The following is a 22,534-nucleotide window of genomic DNA, read 5'->3' as shown; positions in this document are numbered from 1 at the left end:
CAAATGAGAACTTGTTCTCAACTAGCCTACCTGGTTAAATAAAGGTGAAATAAAAAAATAAAAAAAATAAATAAATAAATTTGGTAAAAAGCCAATTTGGCATTTGCTCAGTATATTGTTTTCACAGAGGAAATGTACGAGTCTGCTGTTAATGATAATGCAACTACTCCTACGGTAGTTATTGGGGTCAAATTGTCTCCACTTTTGTGGATTGGGGTGATCAGTCCTTGGTTTCAAATATTGGCGAAGATGCCAGAGCTAAGGATGATGTTAAAGAGTTTAAGCATAACACATTTGAATTTGTTGTCAGTATATTTGATCATTTCATTGAGGATACCATCAACACCACAGGCCTTTTTGGGTTGGAGGGTTTGTATTTTGTCCTGTAGTTCATTCGAGGTAATTGGAGAATCCAGTCTGTTCTGGTAGTCTTTAATAGTTGATTCTAAGATCTGTATTTGATCATGTATATGTTTTTGCTGTTTGTTCTTTGTTAAAGAGCCAAAAAGATTGGAGAAGTGGTTTACCCATACATCTCCATTTTGGATAGATAATTAGTTGTGTTGTTGTTTGTTTAGTGTTTTCCAATTTTCCCAGAAGTGGTTAGAGTCAATGGATTCTTCAATTACATTGAGCTGATTTCTGACGTGCTGTTCCTTCTTTTTCCGTAGTGTATTTCTGTATTGTTTTAGTGATTCACCATAGTGAAGGCATACGCTCTCTCTCTCTCTTTCTCGCTATCTGTCATTCCCCTGTTAGTTTGGTCTCTGTCACTCCCCTGTTAGTGTGGTCTCTGTCACTCCCCTGTTAGTGTGGTCTCTGTCATTCCCCTGTTAGTTTTGTCTCTGTCACTCCCCTGTCAGTGGGGTTCTGTCACTCCCCTGTTAGTGTGGTCTCTGTCACTCCCCTGTTAGTGTGGTCTCTGTCACTCCCCTGTTAGTGTGGTCTCTGTCACTCCCCTGTTAGTGTGGTCTCTGTCACTCCCCTGTTAGTGTGGTCTCTGTCACTCCCCTGTTAGTGTGGTCTCTGTCATTCCCCTGTTAGTTTTGTCTCTGTCACTCCCCTGTCAGTGGGGTTCTGTCACTCCCCTGTTAGTGTGGTCTCTGTCACTCCCCTGTTAGTGTGGTCTCTGTCACTCCCCTGTTAGTGTGGTCTCTGTCACTCCCCTGTTAGTGTGGTCTCTGTCACTCCCCTGTTAGTGTGGTCTCTGTCATTCCCCTGTTAGTTTTGTCTCTGTCACTCCCCTGTTAGTGTGGTCTCTGTCACTCCCCTGTTAGTGTGGTCTCTGTCACTCCCCTGTTAGTGTGGTCTCTGTCACTCCCCTGTTAGTGTGGTCTCTGTCACTCCCCTGTTAGTGTGGTCTCTGTCACTCCCCTGTTAGTGTGGTCTCTGTCACTCCCCTGTTAGTGTGGTCTCTTTCACTCCCCTGTTAGTGTGGTCTCTGTCACTCCCCTGTTAGTGTGGTCTCTGTCACTCCCCTGTTAGTGTGGTCTCTGTCACTCCCCTGTTAGTGTTGTCTCTGTCACTCCCCTGTTAGTGTGGTCTCTGTCACTCCCCTGTTAGTGTGGTCTCTGTCACTCCCCTGTTAATGTGGTCTCTGTCACTCCCCTGTTAGTGTGGTCTCTGTCACTCCCCTGTTAGTGTGGTCTCTGTCACTCCCCTGTTAGTGTGGTCTCTGTCACTCCCCTGTTAGTGTGGTCTCTGTCACTCCCCTGTTAATGTGGTCTCTGTCACTCCCCTGTTAGTGTGGTCTCTGTCACTCCCCTGTTAGTGTGGTCTCTGTCACTCCCCTGTTAATGTGGTCTCTGTCACTCCCCTGTTAGTGTGGTCTCTGTCACTCCCCTGTTAGTGTGGTCTCTGTCACTCCCCTGTTAGTGTGGTCTCTGTCACTCCCCTGTTAGTGTGGTCTCTGTCACTCCCCTGTTAGTGTGGTCTCTGTCACTCCCCTGTTAGTGTGGTCTCTGTCACTCCCCTGTTAGTGTTGTCTCTGTCACTCCCTGTTAGTGTGGTCTCTGTCACTCCCTGTTAGTGTGGTCTCTGTCACTCCCTGTTAGTGTGGTCTCTGTCACTCCCTGTTAGTGTGGTCTCTGTCACTCCCCTGTTAGTGTGGTCTCTGTCACTCCCCTGTTAGTGTGGTCTCTGTCACTCCCCTGTTAGTGTGGTCTCTGTCACTCCCCTGTTAGTGTGGTCTCTGTCACTCCCCTGTTAGTGTGGTCTCTGTCACTCCCCTGTTAGTGTGGTCTCTGTCACTCCCCTGTTAGTGTGGTCTCTGTCACTCCCCTGTTAGTGTGGTCTCTGTCACTCCCCTGTTAGTGTTGCCTCCGGTGCCAAAGATCCCATTTCCTTCTAATCAATGTGTGTTCCAGATTCATCACACATCAGGGAGCCGTCAGCTTCTATTAACACTGATGTTGGATCCCTACTATCCAATAGCCTCCACACTCCCTCTCCCTCTCCCTCTCCCTCTCCCTCTCCCTCTCCCTCTCCCTCTCCCTCTCCCTCTCCCTCTCCCTCCCTATGTTGTCTCTCTAGTCTACACACACAATCTCTTTCTTTCGTGCTATACTCGGCATGTATGTGTGTGTGTGTGTGTGTGTGTGTGTGTGTGTGTGTGTGTGTGTGTGTTGCCTGCAAGAATGTGTCCTGTCTAAACAGATCCATGTGACTCTGCCCTGTCCGTCCCTCTCAGAAGTATTAGATTAGTTTAAAGTGGAGGGAGATATAATTATAGAACTCACATGACTTCACAGTACATCATCACAGCCCAGGTCTCTGTCACTTCCCATCTGTCCGTTTCTCCAGACCTCTATCCCTCTCCTCATCCCCATGCTGTCATGTCTTTCCCAGTGGGATTCATTCTATCACTCATTTAACACATGATGACTGAATCATTCAGGATTACAGTTTTTCACAGTGACAGGTAATCAGATGTGATCCTACAGATAGTCCTGTTTATCTCCCTCATCCATGACCAATTATCATCCTGGACTCATCCATGACCAATTATCACCCAGGACTCATTCATGACCAATTATCACCCTGGATTAATTAATGACCAATTATCACCCTGGACTCATTCATGACCAATCATCACCCTGGACTCATTTATGACCAACTTTCACCCTGGACTCATTCATGACCAACTTTCACCCTGGACTCATTTATGACCAACTTTCACCCTGGACTCATTTATGACCAATTATCACCCTGGACTCATTCATGACCAACTTTCACCCTGGACTCATTCATGACCAATTATCACCATGGACTCATTCATCAGTTATTGCCCAGGACTCATTCATCAGTTATCGCCCTGGACTCATTCATTCAGTTATCACCCAGGACTCATTCATCAGTTATCGCCCTGGACTCATTCATCAGTTATCGCCCTGGACTCATTCATCAGTTATCGCCCAGGACTCATTCATCAGTTATCGCCCTGGACTCATTCATCAGTTATCGCCCTGGACTCATTCATCAGTTATCACCCTGGACTCATTCATCAGTTATCGCCCTGGACTCATTCATCAGTTATCGCCCTGGACTCATTCATCAGTTATCGCCCTGGACTCATTCATCAGTTATCGCCCTGGACTCATTCATCAGTTATCGCCCTGGACTCATTCATCAGTTATCGCCCTGGACTCATTCATCAGTTATCGCCCTGGACTCATTCATCAGTTATCACTCATTCATCACAGTTATCCCCTGGACTCATTCATCAGTTATCACCCTGGACTCATTCATCAGTTATCACCCTGGACTCATTCATCAGTTATCACCATGGACTCATTCATGCCTCATTCATCAGTTATCACCCTGGACTCATTCATCAGTTATCACCCTGGACTCATTCATCAGTTATCACCCTGGACTCATTCATCAGTTATCACCATGGACTCATTCATCAGTTATCACCCTGGACTCATTCATCAGTTATCACCCTGGACTCATTCATCAGTTATCACCCTGGACTTATCACCCATGGACTCATTCATCAGTTATCACCCTGGACTCATTCATCAGTTATCACCATGGACTCATTCATCAGTTATCACCATGGACTCATTCATCAGTTATCACCATGGACTCATTCATCCAGTTATCACCATGGACTCATTCATCAGTTATCACCATGGACTCATTCATCAGTTATCACCATGGACTCATTCATCAGTTATCACCATGGACTCATTCATCAGTTATCACCATGGACTCATTCATCAGTTATCACCATGGACTCATTCATCAGTTATCACCCTGGACTCATTCATCAGTTATCACCCTGGACTCATTCATCAGTTATCACCATGGACTCATTCATCAGTTATCACCATGGACTCATTCATCAGTTATCACCATGGACTCATTCATCAGTTATCACCATGGACTCATTCATCAGTTATCACCCTGGACTCATTCATCAGTTATCACCATGGACTCATTCATCAGTTATCACCCTGGACTCATTCATCAGTTATCACCATGGACTCATTCATCAGTTATCACCATGGACTCATTCATCAGTTATCACCATGGACTCATTCATCAGTTTCATCAGTTATCCCCTGGACTCATTCATCAGTTATCACCCTGGACTCATTCATCAGTTATCACCCTGGACTCATTCATCAGTTATCACCATGGACTCATTCATCAGTTATCACCATGGACTCATTCATCAGTTATCACCATGGACTCATTCATCAGTTATCACCCTGGACTCATTCATCAACAGGACTTATCAGTTATCCCTGGACTCATTCATCAGTTATCACCATGGACTCATTCATCAGTTATCACCCTGGACTCATTCATCAGTTATCACCATGGACTCATTCATCCATCGCCCAGGACAGTTATCACCCTGGACTCATTCATCAGTTATCACCATGGACTCATTCATCAGTTATCACCCAGGACTCATTCATCAGTTATCACCATGGACTCATTCATCAGTTATCACCCTGGACTCATTCATCAGTTATCACCCTGGACTCATTCATCAGTTATCACCATGGACTCATTCATCAGTTATCACCATGGACTCATTCATCAGTTATCACCCTGGACTCATTCACCAGTTATCACCATGGACTCATTCATCAGTTATCACCATGGACTCATTCATCAGTTATCACCATGGACTCATTCATCAGTTATCACCATGGACTCATTCATCAGTTATCACCATGGACTCATTCATCAGTTATCACCATGGACTCATTCATCAGTTATCACCATGGACTCATTCATCAGTCATCACCATGGACTCATTCATCAGTCATCACCATGGACTCATTCATCAGTTATCACCATGGACTCATTCATCAGTTATCACCATGGACTCATTCATCCAGTTATCACCATGGACTCATTCATCAGTCATCACCATGGACTCATTCATCAGTTATCACCATGGACTCATTCATAACCAGTTATCAGGACTCATTCATCAGTTATCACCATGGACTCATTCATCAGTTATCACCATGGACTCATTCATCAGTTATCACCATGGACTCATTCATCAGTTATCGCCCTGGACTCATCATCAGTTATCGCCCTGGACTCATTCATCAGTTATCGCCCTGGACTCATTCATCAGTTATCACCTGGACTCATTCATCAGTTATCACCCATGGACTCATTCATCAGTTATCGCCCTGGACTCATTCATCAGTCATCACCCTGGACTCATTCATCAGTTATCACCCTGGACTCATTCATCCAGTCATCACCCTGGACTCATTCATCAGTTATCACCATGGACTCATTCATCAGTTATCACCCTGGACTCATTCATCAGTTATCACCATGGACTCATTCATAACCAGTCATCACCCTGGACTCATTCATGACCAACTCAGGACTCATTCATGACCAGTTATCACCATGGACTCATTCATCAGTTATCACCCTGGACTCATTCATCAGTTATCACCATGGACTCATTCATCAGTTATCAGTCATCACCCTGGACTCATTCATCCAGTTATCACCCAGGACTCATTCATCAGTTATCACCCTGGACTCATTCATGACCAGTTATCACCCTGGACTCATTCATCCAGTCATCACCCTGGACTCATTCATGAGTTATCACCCTGGACTCATTCATCAGTGGACTCATTCATGACCAATTATCACCCAGGACTCATTCATCACCCTGGACTCATTCATGACCAGTCAGTTATCACCCTGGACTCATTCATCAGTTATCACCCTGGACTCATTCATCAGTTATCACCCTGGACTCATTCATGACCAATTATCACCCTGGACTCATTCATCAGTTATCACCCTGGACTCATTCATGACCAGTCATCACCCTGGACTCATTCATCAGTTACCATGGACTCATTCATGACCCTGGACTCATTCATGACCAGTTATCACCCTGGACTCATTCATGACCAATCATCACCCTGGACTCATTCATGACCAATTTCACCCTGGACTCATTCATGACCAGTCATCACCCTGGACTCATTCATGACCAGTCATCACCCTGGACTCATTCATGACCAGTCATCACCATGGACTCATTCATGACCAGTTATCACCCTGGACTCATTCATGACCAGTCATCACCCTGGACTCATTCATGACCAGTCATCACCCTGGACTCATTCATGACCAGTTATCACCCTGGACTCATTCATGACCAGTTATCACCATGGACTCATTCATGACCAATCATCACCATGGACTCATTCATGACCAGTCATCACCCTGGACTCATTCATGACCAATTATCACCCTGGACTCATTCATGACCAATTATCACCCTGGACTCATTCATGACCAGTTATCACCCTGGACTCATTCATAATCACCCTGGATTCATTCATGACCAATAATCACCCTGGACTCATTCATGACCAATCACCCTGGACTCATTCATGACAACCTTATCTGGACTCATTCATCAATTATCACCCTGGACTCATTCATGACCAATTATCACCCTGGACTCATTCATGACCAATTATCACCCTGGATCATGACAAATAAACCTGGCCTGCCCTGGACTCATTCATTACCAATTATCACCCTGGACTCATTCATGACCAGTCATCACCCTGGACTCATTCATGACCAGTTATCACCCTGGACTCATTCATGACCAGTTATCACCCTGGACTCATTCATGACCAATTATCACCCTGGACTCATTCATGACCAGTCATCACCCTGGACTCATTCATGACCAGTTATCACCCTGGATTCATTCATGACCAAGTCATAAACCTGACCTGGACTCATTCATTACAAATAATCACCCTGTTCATTCATGACCAATAATACCCTGGACTCATTCATGACCAGTCATCACCATGGACTCATTCATGGACCAGTTCTATCACCAGTAAGACAGGACTCATTCATGAGGTCCAGTGGTTCTCCATGGACTCATTCATGATAAAGCACAATAATACAGTGGTGGTAGTTGGAGAACAAACTACGAGTTGGTCTTTATCACCCTGGACTTTTTCATGAACCAGTTGTTGGATATGTTTACAGAGCCCTCTGGACTCATTCATCAGTTATCACCATGGACTCATTCATCAGTTATCACCATGGACTCATTCATCCCCAGGACTCATTCATCAGTTATCACCATGGACTCATCAGTTATCGCCCAGACTCATTCATCAGTTATCACCCTGGACTCATTCATCAGTTATCGCCCTGGACTCATTCATCAACCAGGACTCATTCATCAGTTATCACCCTGGACTCATTCATCAGTTATCGCCCAGGACTCATTCATCAGTTATCACCCAGGACTCATTCATCAGTTATCACCCTGGACTCATTCATCAGTTATCACCATGGACTCATTCATCAGTTATCACCCTGGACTCATTCATCAGTTATCACCATGGACTCATTCATCAGTTATCACCCTGGACTCATTCATCAGTTATCACCATGGACTCATTCATCAGTTATCACCCTGGACTCATTCATCAGTTATCACCATGGACTCATTCATAACCAGTCATCACCTGGACTCATTCATCAGTTATCACCATGGACTCATTCATCAGTTATCACCATGGACTCATTCATCAGTTATCACCCTGGACTCATTCATCAGTTATCACCTGGACTCATTCATAACCAGTTATCACCCTGGACTCATTCATCAGTTATCGCCCAGGACTCATTCATCAGTTATCACCATGGACTCATTCATAACCAGTTATCACCATGGACTCATTCATCAGTTATCACCATGGACTCATTCATAACCAGTTATCACCATGGACTCATTCATAACCAGTTATCACCATGGACTCATTCATCCAGTTGTCACCATGGACTCATTCATAACCAGTTATCACCATGGACTCATTCATCAGTTATCACCATGGACTCATTCATCAGTTATCCCCAGGACTCATTCATCCCCCTGGACTCATTCATAACCAGTCATCACCCTGGACTCATTCATCCAGTTATCACCCAGGACTCATTCATCAGTTATCGCCCTGGACTCATTCATAACCAGTCATCACCAACTCATTCATCAGTTATCCCCTGGACTCATTCATAACCAGTCATCACCATGGACTCATTCATAACCAGTCATCACCATGGACTCATTCATCAGTCATCACCATGGACTCATTCATAACCAGTCATCACCCTGGACTCATTCATCAGTCATCACCATGGACTCATTCATAACCAGTCATCACCATGGACTCATTCATCAGTCATCACCATGGACTCATTCATAACCAGTCATCACCATGGACTCATTCATCAGTCATCACCATGGACTCATTCATAACCATGGACTCATTCATCAGTCATCACCCTGGACTCATTCATAACCAGTTCATCATCACATGGACTCATTCATCAGTTATCGCCCTCATCAACCAGTTCATCACCATGGACTCATTCATCAGTTATCACCATGGACTCATTCATCAGTTATCGCCCTGGACTCATTCATCAGTTATCGCCTGGACTCATTCATCAGTTATCACATTCATCAGTTATCGCCCTGGACTCATTCATCAGTTATCACCCTGGACTCATTCATCAGTTATCGCCCTGACTCATTCATCAGTTATCCCTGGACTCATTCATGACCATCATCACATTCATAACCAATCATCACCCTGGACTCATTCATGACCAACTTATCACCCTGGACTCATTCATCAATTATCACCCTGGACTCATTCATCCAGTTATCACCCTGGACTCATTCATACTACCAGTTATCACCCTGGACTCATTTACAGTTATCACCCTGACTCATTCATCAGTTATCACCCTGGACTCATTCATCCAGTCATCACCCTGGACTCATTCATGACCAATTATCACCCTGGACTCATTCATGACCAATTATCACCCTGGACTCATTCATGACCAGTTATCACCCTGGACTCATTCATCCAGTCCACCCTGGACTCATTCATGACCAATTATCACCCTGGACTCATTCATGACCAATTATCACCCTGGACTCATTCATGACCAGTCATCACCCTGGACTCATTCATGACCAGTCATCACCCTGGACTCATTCATGACCAATCATCACCCTGGACTCATTCATGACCAATTATCACCCTGGACTCATTCATTACTGGACTCATGGATTCATTCATGACCAGTATCACCCTGGACTCATTCATGACCAGTATCACCCTGGACTCATTCATGACCAATCATCACCCTGGACTCATTCATGACCACCCCTGGACTCATTCATGACCAATTATCACCATGGACTCATTCATGACCAATTATCACCTTGGACTCATTCATGACCAATCATCACCCTGGACTCATTCATTCAGTCATCACCCTGGACTCATTCATGACCAGTCATCACCCTGGACTCATTCATGACCAGTCATCACCCTGGACTCATTCATGACCAGTCATCACCCTGGACTCATTCATGACCAACTTTCACCCTGGACTCATTCATGACCAATCATCACCCTGGACTCATTCATGACCAGTCATCACCCTGGACTCATTCATGACCAGTCATCACCCTGGACTCATTCATGACCAATCATCACCCTGGACTCATTCATGACCAGTCATCACCCTGGACTCATTCATGACCAATTATCACCCTGGACTCATTCATGACCAATCATCACCCTGGACTCATTCATGACCAATATATGGACTCATTCAAAACAAATAATCACCCTGGATTCATTCATGACCAATCATCACCCTGGACTCATTCATGACCAATTATCACCCTGGACTCATTCATGACCAATTATCACCCTGGATTCATTCATGACCAATTATCACCCTGGATTCATTCATGACCAAGTATCAACCTGGCCTGGACTCATCAATTACAAATAATCACCCTGGATTCATTCATGACCATTCATGATTATACAAGTATCAAACCTGGCCTGACTCATCAATTACAAATAATCACCCTGGATTCATTCATGACCAATAATACCCTGGACTCATTCAATTACAAATAATCACCCAATGGATTCATTCATGACTAACTTTCACCCTGGACTCATTCATGACCAATCATCACCCTGGACTCATTCATGACCAGTCATCACCCTGGACTCATTCATGACCAATTATCACCCTGGACTCATTCATTACCAATTATCACCCGGGACTCATTCATGACCAATTATCACCCTGGATTCATTCATGACCAATTATCACCCTGGATTCATTCATGACCAAGTATAAACCTGGCCTGGACTCATCAATTACAAATAATCACCCTGGATTCATTCATGACCAATAATACCCTGGACTCATTCATGACCAATTATCACCATGGACTTATTCATGACCAATTCAGAATGGAGGAAGGGAGAAGGGGAGCGTGGCCTGTTCTATGCGTTCCAGTAAGACAGTGAAACCTATACTATAATCCCACTGAGGTCCAGTGGTTCTCTGCGGTGGCATCTCCATTTTCCTCCTTGATAAATCACCTTGATAAAGCAAGTTCAATAATACAGTGGTGGTAGTTGGAGAACAAACTACGAGTTGGTCTTTATCGACACCTTGTGGTTTTTGTCGGGAACCACAGTTGTTGGATATGTTTACAGAGCCCTCTGGCGTCCAATCAGAAAGATCCATGTACTGTACATGCCAGGACTCTACAGAGATACAGTCTATGCTACAGAGAAAACCTCAATCTTTATTTAAAAATAAATAATCCAGCCATAGAAAACGAAATGTCACAAAAACATAACAACAAAGGAGAATCCATGTCACGTAACCATGGCAGTATGAATGTAGATTTACAGCCTCTTCACTCTCTTTTCACCATTACAATGTCCCACTGACCTGGTGAGGTCGAAACACCCCACTACAAACACTGAACGTCAGGTGATGACCCAAAAGACCTGATGACACACTTTGAAACCAGCAGAATGAGGCCACAACAAGGTCAAGTGTAGATGAAATAGTTGGAATAGAGATGGAATAGAGTAGAGGAGACTAATGTAGACTAACGGAGGGAGTCACTTGGGAGGATCCATTGAGGGGGAGTGGAAGGCAGCTCCAAATAAGATACAGTACTACAGACATTGGCCAGCCCCAGTTTTCTGACTGTCAGTATGGCACAGGGCTATTAGCTAGGTACTATATGCCTAATCAGGGATGACCTCTCTCTCTCTCCCTCCCTCCCTCTTCCTGAGTCCATCTCTTCAGCTGAGCGTCTTGTGCCACAGGTCGAAACAAGGCACCACGTGTAGCCTGACGTACTTGTGCCCCCCGGAGGAGCACTCCAGACAGCCGTATACCGTCTCCCTCGGTGTCTGGCCCCGGCCACACAGGGCACAGGGGCCCTTGGGGATGTTGTGGTTGAGGAGGTTGACACGGGAGTGGGAGTCCCCTCTCGGGTAGGTGGAGGAGACGTCCGTCATGCTGGCTGCCTTTTCATAGTAGTCGGTCACTACGTCGTCCATGTAGGTGTCTGAGTGGGTGTGGGTGAGCTCCTCAAACGTCCTGTCGTCTTGAGTAGGGGGAAGGAAGGATGAGGATAAGAGTGTCACTGGAACATCGGAAAATGTGCAGGGATTATTTTGCTTTCACTCATTATCTTTACATTACCCTGTGCTTTTACTAGCATTTGTGTCAGTGGAGGCTGGTGGGAGGAGCTACAGGAGGACGGCCTCATTGTAATGGCTGGAATGGAATTACTGGAACGTATCAAACATATGGAAACCATTTATTCCATTACAATGACCCACTCCTCCTATAGCTCCTCCCACCAGCCTTCACTGGTTTGTGTTTATATATGTTTATACTCTTTATTGGTATTTTATTAGGATCCCAGGGTGTTTATTCTTCTCAACAATATGGAGCTAACAATTGTTCTTTAAACAGCATTATACTGGTAAGATTAGATCACTCTGGGATCTGTACCTTCTTTAAAACCTCTACATGATTGGTGGGTCCCCCACGGGACGGTTGAGCTAACGTAGGCTAATGTGGTTAGCATGAGGTTGTCAGTAAAAAAACAAAATCCCTGGACATAGGCATATCTGATATTGGCAGAAAGCTTCAATTCTTGTTAATCTAATTGCATTGTCCAATTTACAGTTGCTATTACAGTGAAATAATACCATGCTAGAAGAGTGCACAGTTATGAACTTGAAAAGTTATTCATTAAACCAATTAGGCACATTTGGGCAGTCTCGATACAACATTTTGAACAGGAATGCAATGGTTCATTGGATCAGTCTAAACCTTTGCACAAACACTGCTGCCATCCAGTGGACAAAATCTAAATTGTGCCTGGGCTGGAATAATACATTTTGGCCTTTCTCTTGCATTTCACAGATGATGGTACAAAACATACAAAAAACACATGTTTTTTTTCTTTGTATTATCTTTTACCAGATCTAATGTGTTATTTTCTCCTACATTAATTTTACATTTCCACAAACTTCAAAGTGTTTCCTTTCAAATGGTATCAAGCATATATATGCATATCCTTGCTTCAGGTCCTGAACTACAGGCAGTTAGCTCATGGGTATGAGTGTGTCATTTTAGGCGAAAAGGGGCGGATCCTTAGGATTATACAGCATTATACTGGTAAGATCAGACCACTTTGGGAGCTGTACCTTCTTTATACAGCATTATACTGGTAAGATCAGACCACTTTGGGACCTGTAGCTTCTTTATACAGCATTATACAGGTAAGATCAGACCACTTTGGGACCTGTAGCTTCTTTATACAGCATTATACAGGTAAGATCAGACCACTTTGGGACCTGTAGCTTCTTTATACAGCATTATACAGGTAAGATCAGACCACTTTGGGAGCTGTACCTTCTTTATACAGCATTATACAGGTAAGATCAGGCCACTTTGGGAGCTGTAGTCTTTATACAGCATTATACAGGTAAGATCAGACCACTTTGGGAGCTGTAGCTTCTTTATACAGCATTATACAGGTAAGATCAGACCACTTTGGGAGCTGTAGCTTCTTTATACAGCATTATACTGGTAAGATCAGACCACTTTGGGAGCTGTAGCTTCTTTATACAGCATTATACAGGTAAGATCAGACCACTTTGGGACCTGTAGCTTCTTTATACAGCATTATACTGGTAAGATCAGACCACTTTGGGACCTGTACCTTCTTTATACAGCATTATACAGGTAAGATCAGACCACTTTGGGACCTGTAGCTTCTTTATACAGCATTATACAGGAAAGATCAGACCACTTTGGGAGCTGTAGCTTCTTTATACAGCATTATACTGGTAAGATCAGACCACTTTGGGAGCTGTAGCTTCTTTATACAGCATTATACAGGTAAGATCAGACCACTTTGGGAGCTGTAGCTTCTTTATACAGCATTATACTGGTAAGATCAGACCACTTTGGGACCTGTAGCTTCTTTATACAGCATTATACTGGTAAGATCAGACCACTTTGGGACCTGTAGCTTCTTTATACAGCATTATACTGGTAAGATCAGACCACTTTGGGAGCTGTAGCTTCTTTATACAGCATTATACTGGTAAGATCAGACCACTTTGGGACCTGTAGCTTCTTTATACAGCATTATACAGGTAAGATCAGACCACTTTGGGAGCTGTACCTTCTTTATACAGCATTATACAGGTAAGATCAGACCACTTTGGGAGCTGTACCTTCTTTATACAGCATTATACAGGTAAGATCAGACCACTTTGGGACCTGTAGCTTCTTTATACAGCATTATACAGGTAAGATCAGACCACTTTGGGACCTGTAGCTTCTTTATACAGCATTATACAGGTAAGATCAGACCACTTTGGGAGCTGTACCTTCTTTATACAGCATTATACAGGTAAGATCAGATCAGATTGTTCTAGTCTTTTAGATTTACTCTACGATAAGAACAGGAGGAGGTGTAGCCATTTCCTGCAGTCAAATGACCTAGTGGCCTCATTCATATTTTGTAAATAATTTCATAATTAATAAACATGTTTTTTTTTTTTTAAACACAGACAATCCTGTGTTTCGTATATGTCAAACAGTTTTGTTTATACAGTATTTCATTCTTCTATGATGTATTTAAAGTGTAATTTTGGGATGCATTTCAACTCTATTTTTTAAAGTCCATAACCATGTGTGAGGTGTATACTTTTGTTTCAAAGTAGATGTGTTTAAGACTACAAAGAATCACTTTGTGTGACCCAGATTCAGCCCACTGCAGTAAAACGTTAAGAGATGAAAGAAGGTTCCCACCTGCTCTGAAGGGGTTTCCGTACACAATCCCAGACAGGAACCTGCGGAGCCGTCCCATAGAGAATCGACCAATGAAACCACCCAGCTGCTCTCTGATCAGCTCCTTCTCAAATCCGCCCAACGACTCAGGGCTCACACAGATATCTGATCAGGAGAAGGGGAACTATGTTTGTGTGTGTGTGTGTGTGTGTGTGTGTGTGTGTGTGTGTGTGTGTGTGTGTGTGTGTGTGTGTGTGTGTGTGTGTGTGTGTGTGTGTGTGTGTGTGTGTGTGTGTGTGTGTGTGTGTGTGTGTGTGTGTGTGTGTGTGTGTGTGTGTGTGTGTTATGTGTAGTGTTTGTCATGTGTGTGTGAGTGAGTCAAGCGTAAGTATGTTTGTTGTGGTTGTCTCACCAAGTCGTCCATCCAATCGAACAAACAGTTCAAAGATGCTGAATGCGATGGTGGTGTGAGCTGGGATCACTATGGCCTTGTCTCGACCTTTGGGGTTTTGACCATCTTCAATCTGAAACTGTAGAACACCAGTCAGATAGGTGAGACAGGGCATTCATCCATTCAACCATTACCTGCTGAGAGTGTCAGATGTCAGTGTTTCTGTGTGTATTGTACTGTGTGTGAGTGTGGTGTGTAGGTGTGTGTATTGTGTCTGTGTGTATGCTGTGTGTGTGTACGGTGTAAAAGTGTGTGTACTGTATGTGTGTGTGTACTGTGTGTGTGTGCTGTGTGTGTGTGTACTGTGTGTTTGTAGGTGTGTGTACCCTTATGTGTACCATGTGTGTACCGTGTGTGTAGGTGTGCGTATTGTATGTGTGTGCGTACTGTGTGTGTAGGTGTGCGTATTGTATGTGTGTGCGTACTGTGTGTGTAGCTGTGCGTATTGTATGTGTGTGCGTACTGTGTGTGTAGCTGTGCGTATTGTATGTGTGTGCGTACTGTGTGTGTAGCTGTGCGTATTGTATGTGTGTGCGTACTGTGTGTGTAGCTGTGCGTATTGTATGTGTGTGCGTACTGTGTGTGTAGCTGTGCGTATTGTATGTGTGTGCGTACTGTGTGTGTAGCTGTGCATTTAATGTCATAGTGTGTGTTAATATGTGTGTGTAGCTGTGAGAGAACATTGTATGTCAAAATAGTGCGTACTGTGTGTGTAGCTGTGCCCATTTTCTTGTGTGTGCGTACTGACGTAATCAGACATTTCCAGATCATTGTAGTGTGTCAGCTAGTGACTTTAATCATTGTGGTTATGTCAAAGCTGTGACATTTAATTGTATGTCAAAATGTGACATTTAATCATACTGTGTGTGTAAAATAGTGACATTTATCATTGTATGTGTGTGTAGTTATGTCAAAATAGTGACATGTGTAGTGAGCTTGTAGTATTGTAAAGTGTGTGCGTACTGTTTAATCTGTGCATTATGTCAAAATAGTGACCTCATTGTAGTTATGTCAAAATAGTGACATTTAATCCGTCTAGTGCCAGCATTGTGTTATGAACTGAGAGAACATTTAATCACGTAGTTATGTAAAATAGTGATTTAATCATGACAATGCAAAAACACTTTAATCCAAAATAGCCATTTACTTTCTTTGGATGTCAAAATGACATTTAATCAGACAGTGATCCAATAGTGACATTTAATATAGTGGGAAGACACCAGAACACAAATCATTGTAGTTATGTCAAAATAGTGACATTTAATCAGGTGTAATATACAAAATAGTGACATTTAATCATTGTAGTCTATTCAAAATAGTGACATTTAATCCATCTGTAGTTATGTCAAAATATAAAATCATGATTTAATCATTGTAGATGTCAAAATAGTGACATTTAATCATTGTGAACCCTCATGTTATGTCAAAATAGTGACATTTAATCATTGTCAGTGACATTTATGTAGTTATGTCAAAATAGTGACATTTAATCATTGTATGGTATGTCAAAATAGTGACATTTAATCATTGTAAAATAGTACATTTAATGTTGACAAAATACAGATAGAACATTATAGTCAAGCTCTCTATATGTCAAAATAGTGACATTTAATCATTGTAATTATATGTCAAAATAGTGACATTTAATCATTGTAATTATATGTCAAAATAGTGACATTTAATCATTGTAGTTATGTCAAAATAGTGACATTTAATCATTGTAGTTATGTCAAAATAGTGACATTTAATCATTGTAGTTATGTCAAAATAGTGACATTTAATCATTGTAGTTATGTCAAAATAGTGACATTTAATCATTGTAGTTATGTCAAAATAGTGACATTTAATCATTGTAGTTATGTCAAAATAGTGACATTTAATCATTGTAGTTATGTCAAAATAGTGACATTTAATCATTGTAGTTATGTCAAAATAGTGACATTTAATCATTGTAGTTATGTCAAAATAGTGACATTTAATCATTGTAGTTATGTCAAAATAGTGACATTTAATCATTGTAGTTATGTCAAAATAGTGACATTTAATCATTGTAGTTATGTCAAAATAGTGACATTTAATCATTGTAGTTATGTCAAAATAGTGACATTTAATCATTGTAGTTATGTCAAAATAGTGACATTTAATCATTGTAGTTATGTCAAAATAGTGACATTTAATCATTGTAGTTATGTCAAAATAGTGACATTTAATCATTGTAGTTATGTCAAAATAGTGACATTTAATCATTGTAGTTATGTCAAAATAGTGACATTTAATCATTGTAGTTATGTCAAAATAGTGACATTTAATCATTGTAGTTATGTCAAAATAGTGACATTTAATCATTGACATTTAGTTATGTCAAAATAGTGACATTTAATCATTGTAGTTATGTCAAAATAGTGACATTTAATCATTGTAGTTATGTCAAAATAGTGACATTTAATCATTGTAGTTATGTCAAAATAGTGACATTTAATCATTGTAGTTATGTCAAAATAGTGACATTTAATCATTGTAGTTATGTCAAAATAGTGACATTTAATCATTGTAGTTATATATTAACTAACCTGACATATTAGTTGTTTGTCATCACCATTATGACACTTGGTAATATCTTATCAGAAACAAAACCAGAATGAAATGGATTAAATTCTAAGCCATTTTCCACCACCTGCAGTGTACCTGGAGTTGAGTTCCCTGAGCAGAGTTGGGACCTCTACCTCGTGTTTGGTGACGATCCCAAAGGAGGCTTTGACAGCCACAGAGTCTGAACCACTGATGTTGAACCCCACGTCGTTCATCAGGTGGTTCCCTAATCTGCCGTTCAGGGCCACGTCAGACTTGTCCTCATAGTTCAGGAGCTGGTAGGACGACACCCCTGTTTGAATGGAATAAAAGACATTGTTAAAGGCATCTGATATTGTATGAGACTAGCTTTACATCTGCAGAAACACATGCTTTACTTTTTCAAAGTCAAAGACAGTCATAATGCATTATAAGCCCATTATAATACCTTATAAGCTATTCATAATGCACTATAATGAATGACATAGGCGTTAATAGCTGCTGATAAACATGCATTCCTCCCCTCACTGGACTCTACCTGCTGTGATCTCCTTCTCCCCCACCAGGATGTCTTTCAGGGAGAAGGGGGTTGAGGCGTACTTGGTTTTCTTCCAGAAGTGTCTCTTCCTCTTCCTGGTGACCAGGCTGAGGGGTTGGTAGCGGTCAGCCTCACTCAGGCTCGGTACAGGGATCAACCGACCTGTGTCTCCCACCTGCTTCACAAAGTTCTTAGTTGCCGCAGCGAACATACCGGTGACCAGGGAACAGCAGACGGGTGCAGGAGTCACTGCTGGAAATGCAAGGCAGTGACAGGTATGTAAGTGTCCGCTGTCCAGGCAAATGTGAATCCTTTAGTTTACACTATTAAATACGTTTTTCTCTTTTTCTTGTCTTTGGTGAGTTCACATTGGGAAGTTCTGCACAGGTGGACAGTTGTTCTGAATAGATGTCTTTCAAACAGGTAGAGTCATTCAGCTGTGCAGCTCAGGGCTAATGAATAATGGAGACACCATGTAAGGGGATATGGGGGACAAGCTGTCCCATAACGTGATTGGACAGGTAGTTGCCTTCATTCTTCCTGTCATGTGACCAGTGAGCTCACCAATGGGTTATGCAGTACTTCCTGTGCTACTATGTCTTTGAGGCCCTAGATGTCTATCAATAATGCTGCCCTGAGCGCTGAAAAGTGATATCAGTGTAAGTATCAATAGTTCAATTGTAGCTGGTTAGGGAATCTGATCAAATGTAAATGGATCAGAGTTACACACCTTAAAGGAAAACTCCACCAAAAAGCTATCTATTGGTGTGGTCCCAAATGTTGTTGATATAGTCCCAAATGTTATTGATATAGTCCCAAATGTTATTGATATAGTCCCAAATGTTATTGATATAGTCCCAAATGTTATTGATATAGTCCCAAATGTTGTTGATATAGTCCCAAATGTTATTGATATAGTCCCAAATGTTGTATGATACCCAAATGTTGCATACATCAAATGTTGATGAAAGTTCAATATCTTGAAAACTTGATTGCTGACATGCATTTTTTTTATTTAACTAGGAAAGTCAGTTAAGAACAAATTCTTATTTACAATGATTGCCGACACCGGCCAAACCCAGACAATGTAGGCCAACTGTACGCAGTCCTATGGGACACCCAATCAGGGCCATTTGTGATAGAGTCTGGATTCGAACTAGGGTGTCGGTAGTGCCACCTCAACCACTGAGACGCAGTGTCTTAGACCACTGTGCCACTCGGGACTATATCAACAATGGACTAATGAAACAAATACCAGAGTAGCATGTGAAACATCTGGTTCCTGTGTTGTGAACTAGCATGACAAATAGCAAGAAGAGTGGTGGTCTTTGTGGTGTCTATGTTCAAATGTACTTTTCTTGTGGTTGTGTCTGGTACCAATAATAGACTAGTCCACATGTTACAGGGAGTTTAATACTTCTAGACCAAGGCTTTGCCCACCCAAAAGGTCATACAGGATATGTTATGTTATGACCTTGCCTTCCTTGTAATTTAGCTGTTTGGCTGGGAAATGAAGCGTAATGTTTATTTATGAGACTTTTTAAATAGTGGGAAATGGGTGTGGTTTCCACAGTGTAAACTATGTCTGTATTCACACTGGTCCATGAACACTGACCAGGAATAGAAGGTGCTTTCTAAAGGTCAGAATGACTACCCAGGTAGGCTATTACAGAGATAAGACAAGCAGGACACAAATATGTATTACTGTGCAAATGACCATATGGGGACATGGAATGAATAAACGTCTGTGAATGCCTTCACAATTTCAAGTAAATCCAGAGAAACTACAGGGGAGCCTTTTTTGTGAAGCTGGTGAGCGTTTCCAAGCCTTCTGCTGCAAAATGGCTGCCTTGACATCTCGGAATACATTACGTCACGCTGGTGTGTTTGCTGGTGTTTTGATTTGTTTGGCGCGTCATGTTTTGTTTGTGTAATCATTATAATATCCTACCCTCCTCATTTTAATATCCTACCCTCCTCATTTTAATTCTTACCCTCCTCATTTTAATATCCTACCCTCCTCATTTTAATATCCTACCCTCCTCATTTTAATATCCTACCCTCCTCATTTTAATTCTTACCCTCCTCATTTTAATATCCTACCCTCCTCATTTTAATTCTTACCCTCCTCATTTTAATATCCTACCCTCCTCATTTTAATATCCTACCCTCCTCATTTTAATATCCTACCCTCCTCATTTTAATATCTTACCCTCCTCATTTTAATATCCTACCCTCCTCATTTTAATATCCTACCCTCCTCATTTTAATATCCTACCCTCCTCATTTTAATATCCTACCCTCCTCATTTTAATATCCTACCCTCCTCATTTTAATATCCTACCCTCCTCATTTTAATATCCTACCCTCCTCATTTTAATATCCTACCCTCCTCATTTTAATATCCTACCCTCCTCATTTTAATATCCCCTCCTCATTTTAATATCCTACCCTCCTCATTTTAATATCCTACCCTCCTCATTTTAATATCCTACCCTCCTCATTTTAATATCCTACCCTCCTCATTTTAATATCCTACCCTCCTCATTTTAATAGATAATATCATTCATTGTCACGTTTTAATAGACCTGACCTTAGTTCCTTTTTTATGTCTCTGTTTTAGTTTGGTCAGGGTGTGAGTTGGGGTGGGCATTCTATGTTTTGTAGTCTAGGTTTTGTATTTCTATGTGTTTGGCCTGGTATGGTTCCCAATCAGAGGCAGCTGGCAATCGTTGTCTCTGATTGAGAACCATACTTAGGTAGCCTGTTCCCACCTGTGTTTGTGGGTAGTTATTTTTCCGTTTCAGTGTTTGCGCCATTCGGGACTGTTTCGGTTTTCATTTTGATTCTCTTGTTCTTTTGTATTCAGTCTAATTAAATTATATTTTGGATACATACCACGCTGCATTTTGTTCCTCTTCACCTTCTTCAACCCTAGACAGCCATTACAGAACTACCCACCACAACCGGACCAAGCAGCTTGGTAACCAGGAGCAGAGGTTTCTGGACTCCTGGACATGGGAGGAGATTTTGGACGGAAAGTGACCCTGGGCACAGGCTGGGGAATATCGGCGCCCCCGGGGAGAGCTGAAGGCAGCCAAAGCCGAGAGGTGGCATTATGAGGAGTTAGCACGGCAGCGCAACAGGGACGAGAGGCAGCCCCAAAAATGTATTGGGGGGGGCCACACGGGGAGTGTGGCTAAGTCAGGTAGGAGACCTGAGCCAAATCCCCGTGCTTACCGTGGAGAGAGGTGGACCTGGCAGGCACCGTGTTATGCCGTGAGGCGCATGGTGTCCCCAGTGCGCAGGCATAGCCTGGTGCACTACATCGCAGCGCCTCGTATCGGCCGGGCTAGAGTGGGCATTAGGCCAGGTGCTATGAAGCCGGCTCAGCGCATCTGGTTTCCAGTGCATCACCTCGGCCCGGGGTATATGGCACCAGCCCTACGCACGGTGTCCCCAGTTCGCCAGCACAGCCCAGTGCGGTCTGTTCCACCCCGCCGCCGCACTGCTACGGGGAGTATCCAGCCAGGACAGGTTGTGCAGGCTCGGTGCTCGAGACCTCCAGTGCGCCTCACGCCTCCACGGTCCGGTCCATCCGGTGCCTCCTCCACACACCAGGCCTCCGGTGGCAGCCCCATGCACCAGGCTGCTGTCTCTCCGTCTCCAGGTGCTCCTCCTGTCCAGCGCTGCCAGAGTCTCCCTCCTGTCCAGCGCTGCCAGAGCGCCCGTCTGTCCTGAGCTGTCAGAGCCGCCCGTCTGTCCTGAGCTGCCAGAGCCGCCCGTCTGTCCTGAGCTGCCAGAGCCGCCCGTCTGTCCTGAGCTGCCAGAGCCGCCCGTCTGTCCTGAGCTGCCAGAGCCGCCCGCCCGTTCTCTTGTTCTTTTGTATTCAGTCTCATTAAGTTATATTATGGATACATACCACGCTGGATTTTGGTCCTCCGATCCTTCCTACTACTCCTCCTCGTCAGAGCTCTAGGATGACACACATGACATCCTATATATAGGGCCTTTTACTGTTACTATAATGTCTTCTGTAATCAGAAACGGATTCTATTTTCAGTAATCTGCTGAATGCTGGCTGTCTGAGACTGAGAGCACAGGAAAAAAGGAAGAAAATTAGAGGTTAGACAACCCTTTAAAAGAGGGAGTGAGAGAGAGGCGCGCGAGAGAGAGAGAAGTAGAGAGAGAGAGAAGTAGAGAGAGAGTGAGGTGGCGCGAGAGAGAGAAGTAGAGAGAGAGTGAGGCGGTGGGAGAGAGAG

The 22,534-nt window shown here is 43.0% G+C and overlaps 3 protein-coding genes across 3 annotated transcripts in view; all 3 read right to left on the bottom strand.

The window, feature by feature from the left end:
* tmeff2b (transmembrane protein with EGF-like and two follistatin-like domains 2b) overlaps window positions 1-22,534 on the bottom strand; it is a 168,293-nt gene that overhangs the window by 34,756 nt on the left and 111,003 nt on the right. The window lies entirely within an intron of this gene.
* LOC127928544 (pejvakin-like) lies at window positions 11,166-15,512 on the bottom strand. Its single transcript, XM_052515601.1, has 3 exons — window positions 15,128-15,512; window positions 14,737-14,880; window positions 11,166-12,004 (listed from the first exon to the last, which is right to left on the bottom strand). Exons 1-3 carry the CDS (start codon window positions 15,279-15,281, stop codon window positions 11,697-11,699), a joined length of 606 nt encoding a protein of 201 aa, XP_052371561.1. The 5' UTR covers window positions 15,282-15,512; the 3' UTR covers window positions 11,166-11,696.
* On the bottom strand, window positions 17,683-21,880 carry LOC127928545 (pejvakin-like). The gene is made up of 3 exons (XM_052515602.1): window positions 21,171-21,880; window positions 18,273-18,524; window positions 17,683-18,047 (listed from the first exon to the last, which is right to left on the bottom strand). The coding sequence occupies exons 1-3, from the start codon at window positions 21,178-21,180 to the stop codon at window positions 17,815-17,817; spliced, it is 495 nt and encodes a 164-aa protein (XP_052371562.1). The 5' UTR covers window positions 21,181-21,880; the 3' UTR covers window positions 17,683-17,814.

The sequence above is a fragment of the Oncorhynchus keta genome, unplaced genomic scaffold (genome assembly GCF_023373465.1).
Source record: "Oncorhynchus keta strain PuntledgeMale-10-30-2019 unplaced genomic scaffold, Oket_V2 Un_scaffold_29839_pilon_pilon, whole genome shotgun sequence".
Classification (NCBI taxonomy): Eukaryota; Metazoa; Chordata; class Actinopteri; order Salmoniformes; family Salmonidae; genus Oncorhynchus; species Oncorhynchus keta.
The sequence above is the reverse complement of the archived record's forward strand: the minus strand, read 5'-3'. Positions and strand labels throughout refer to the sequence as shown.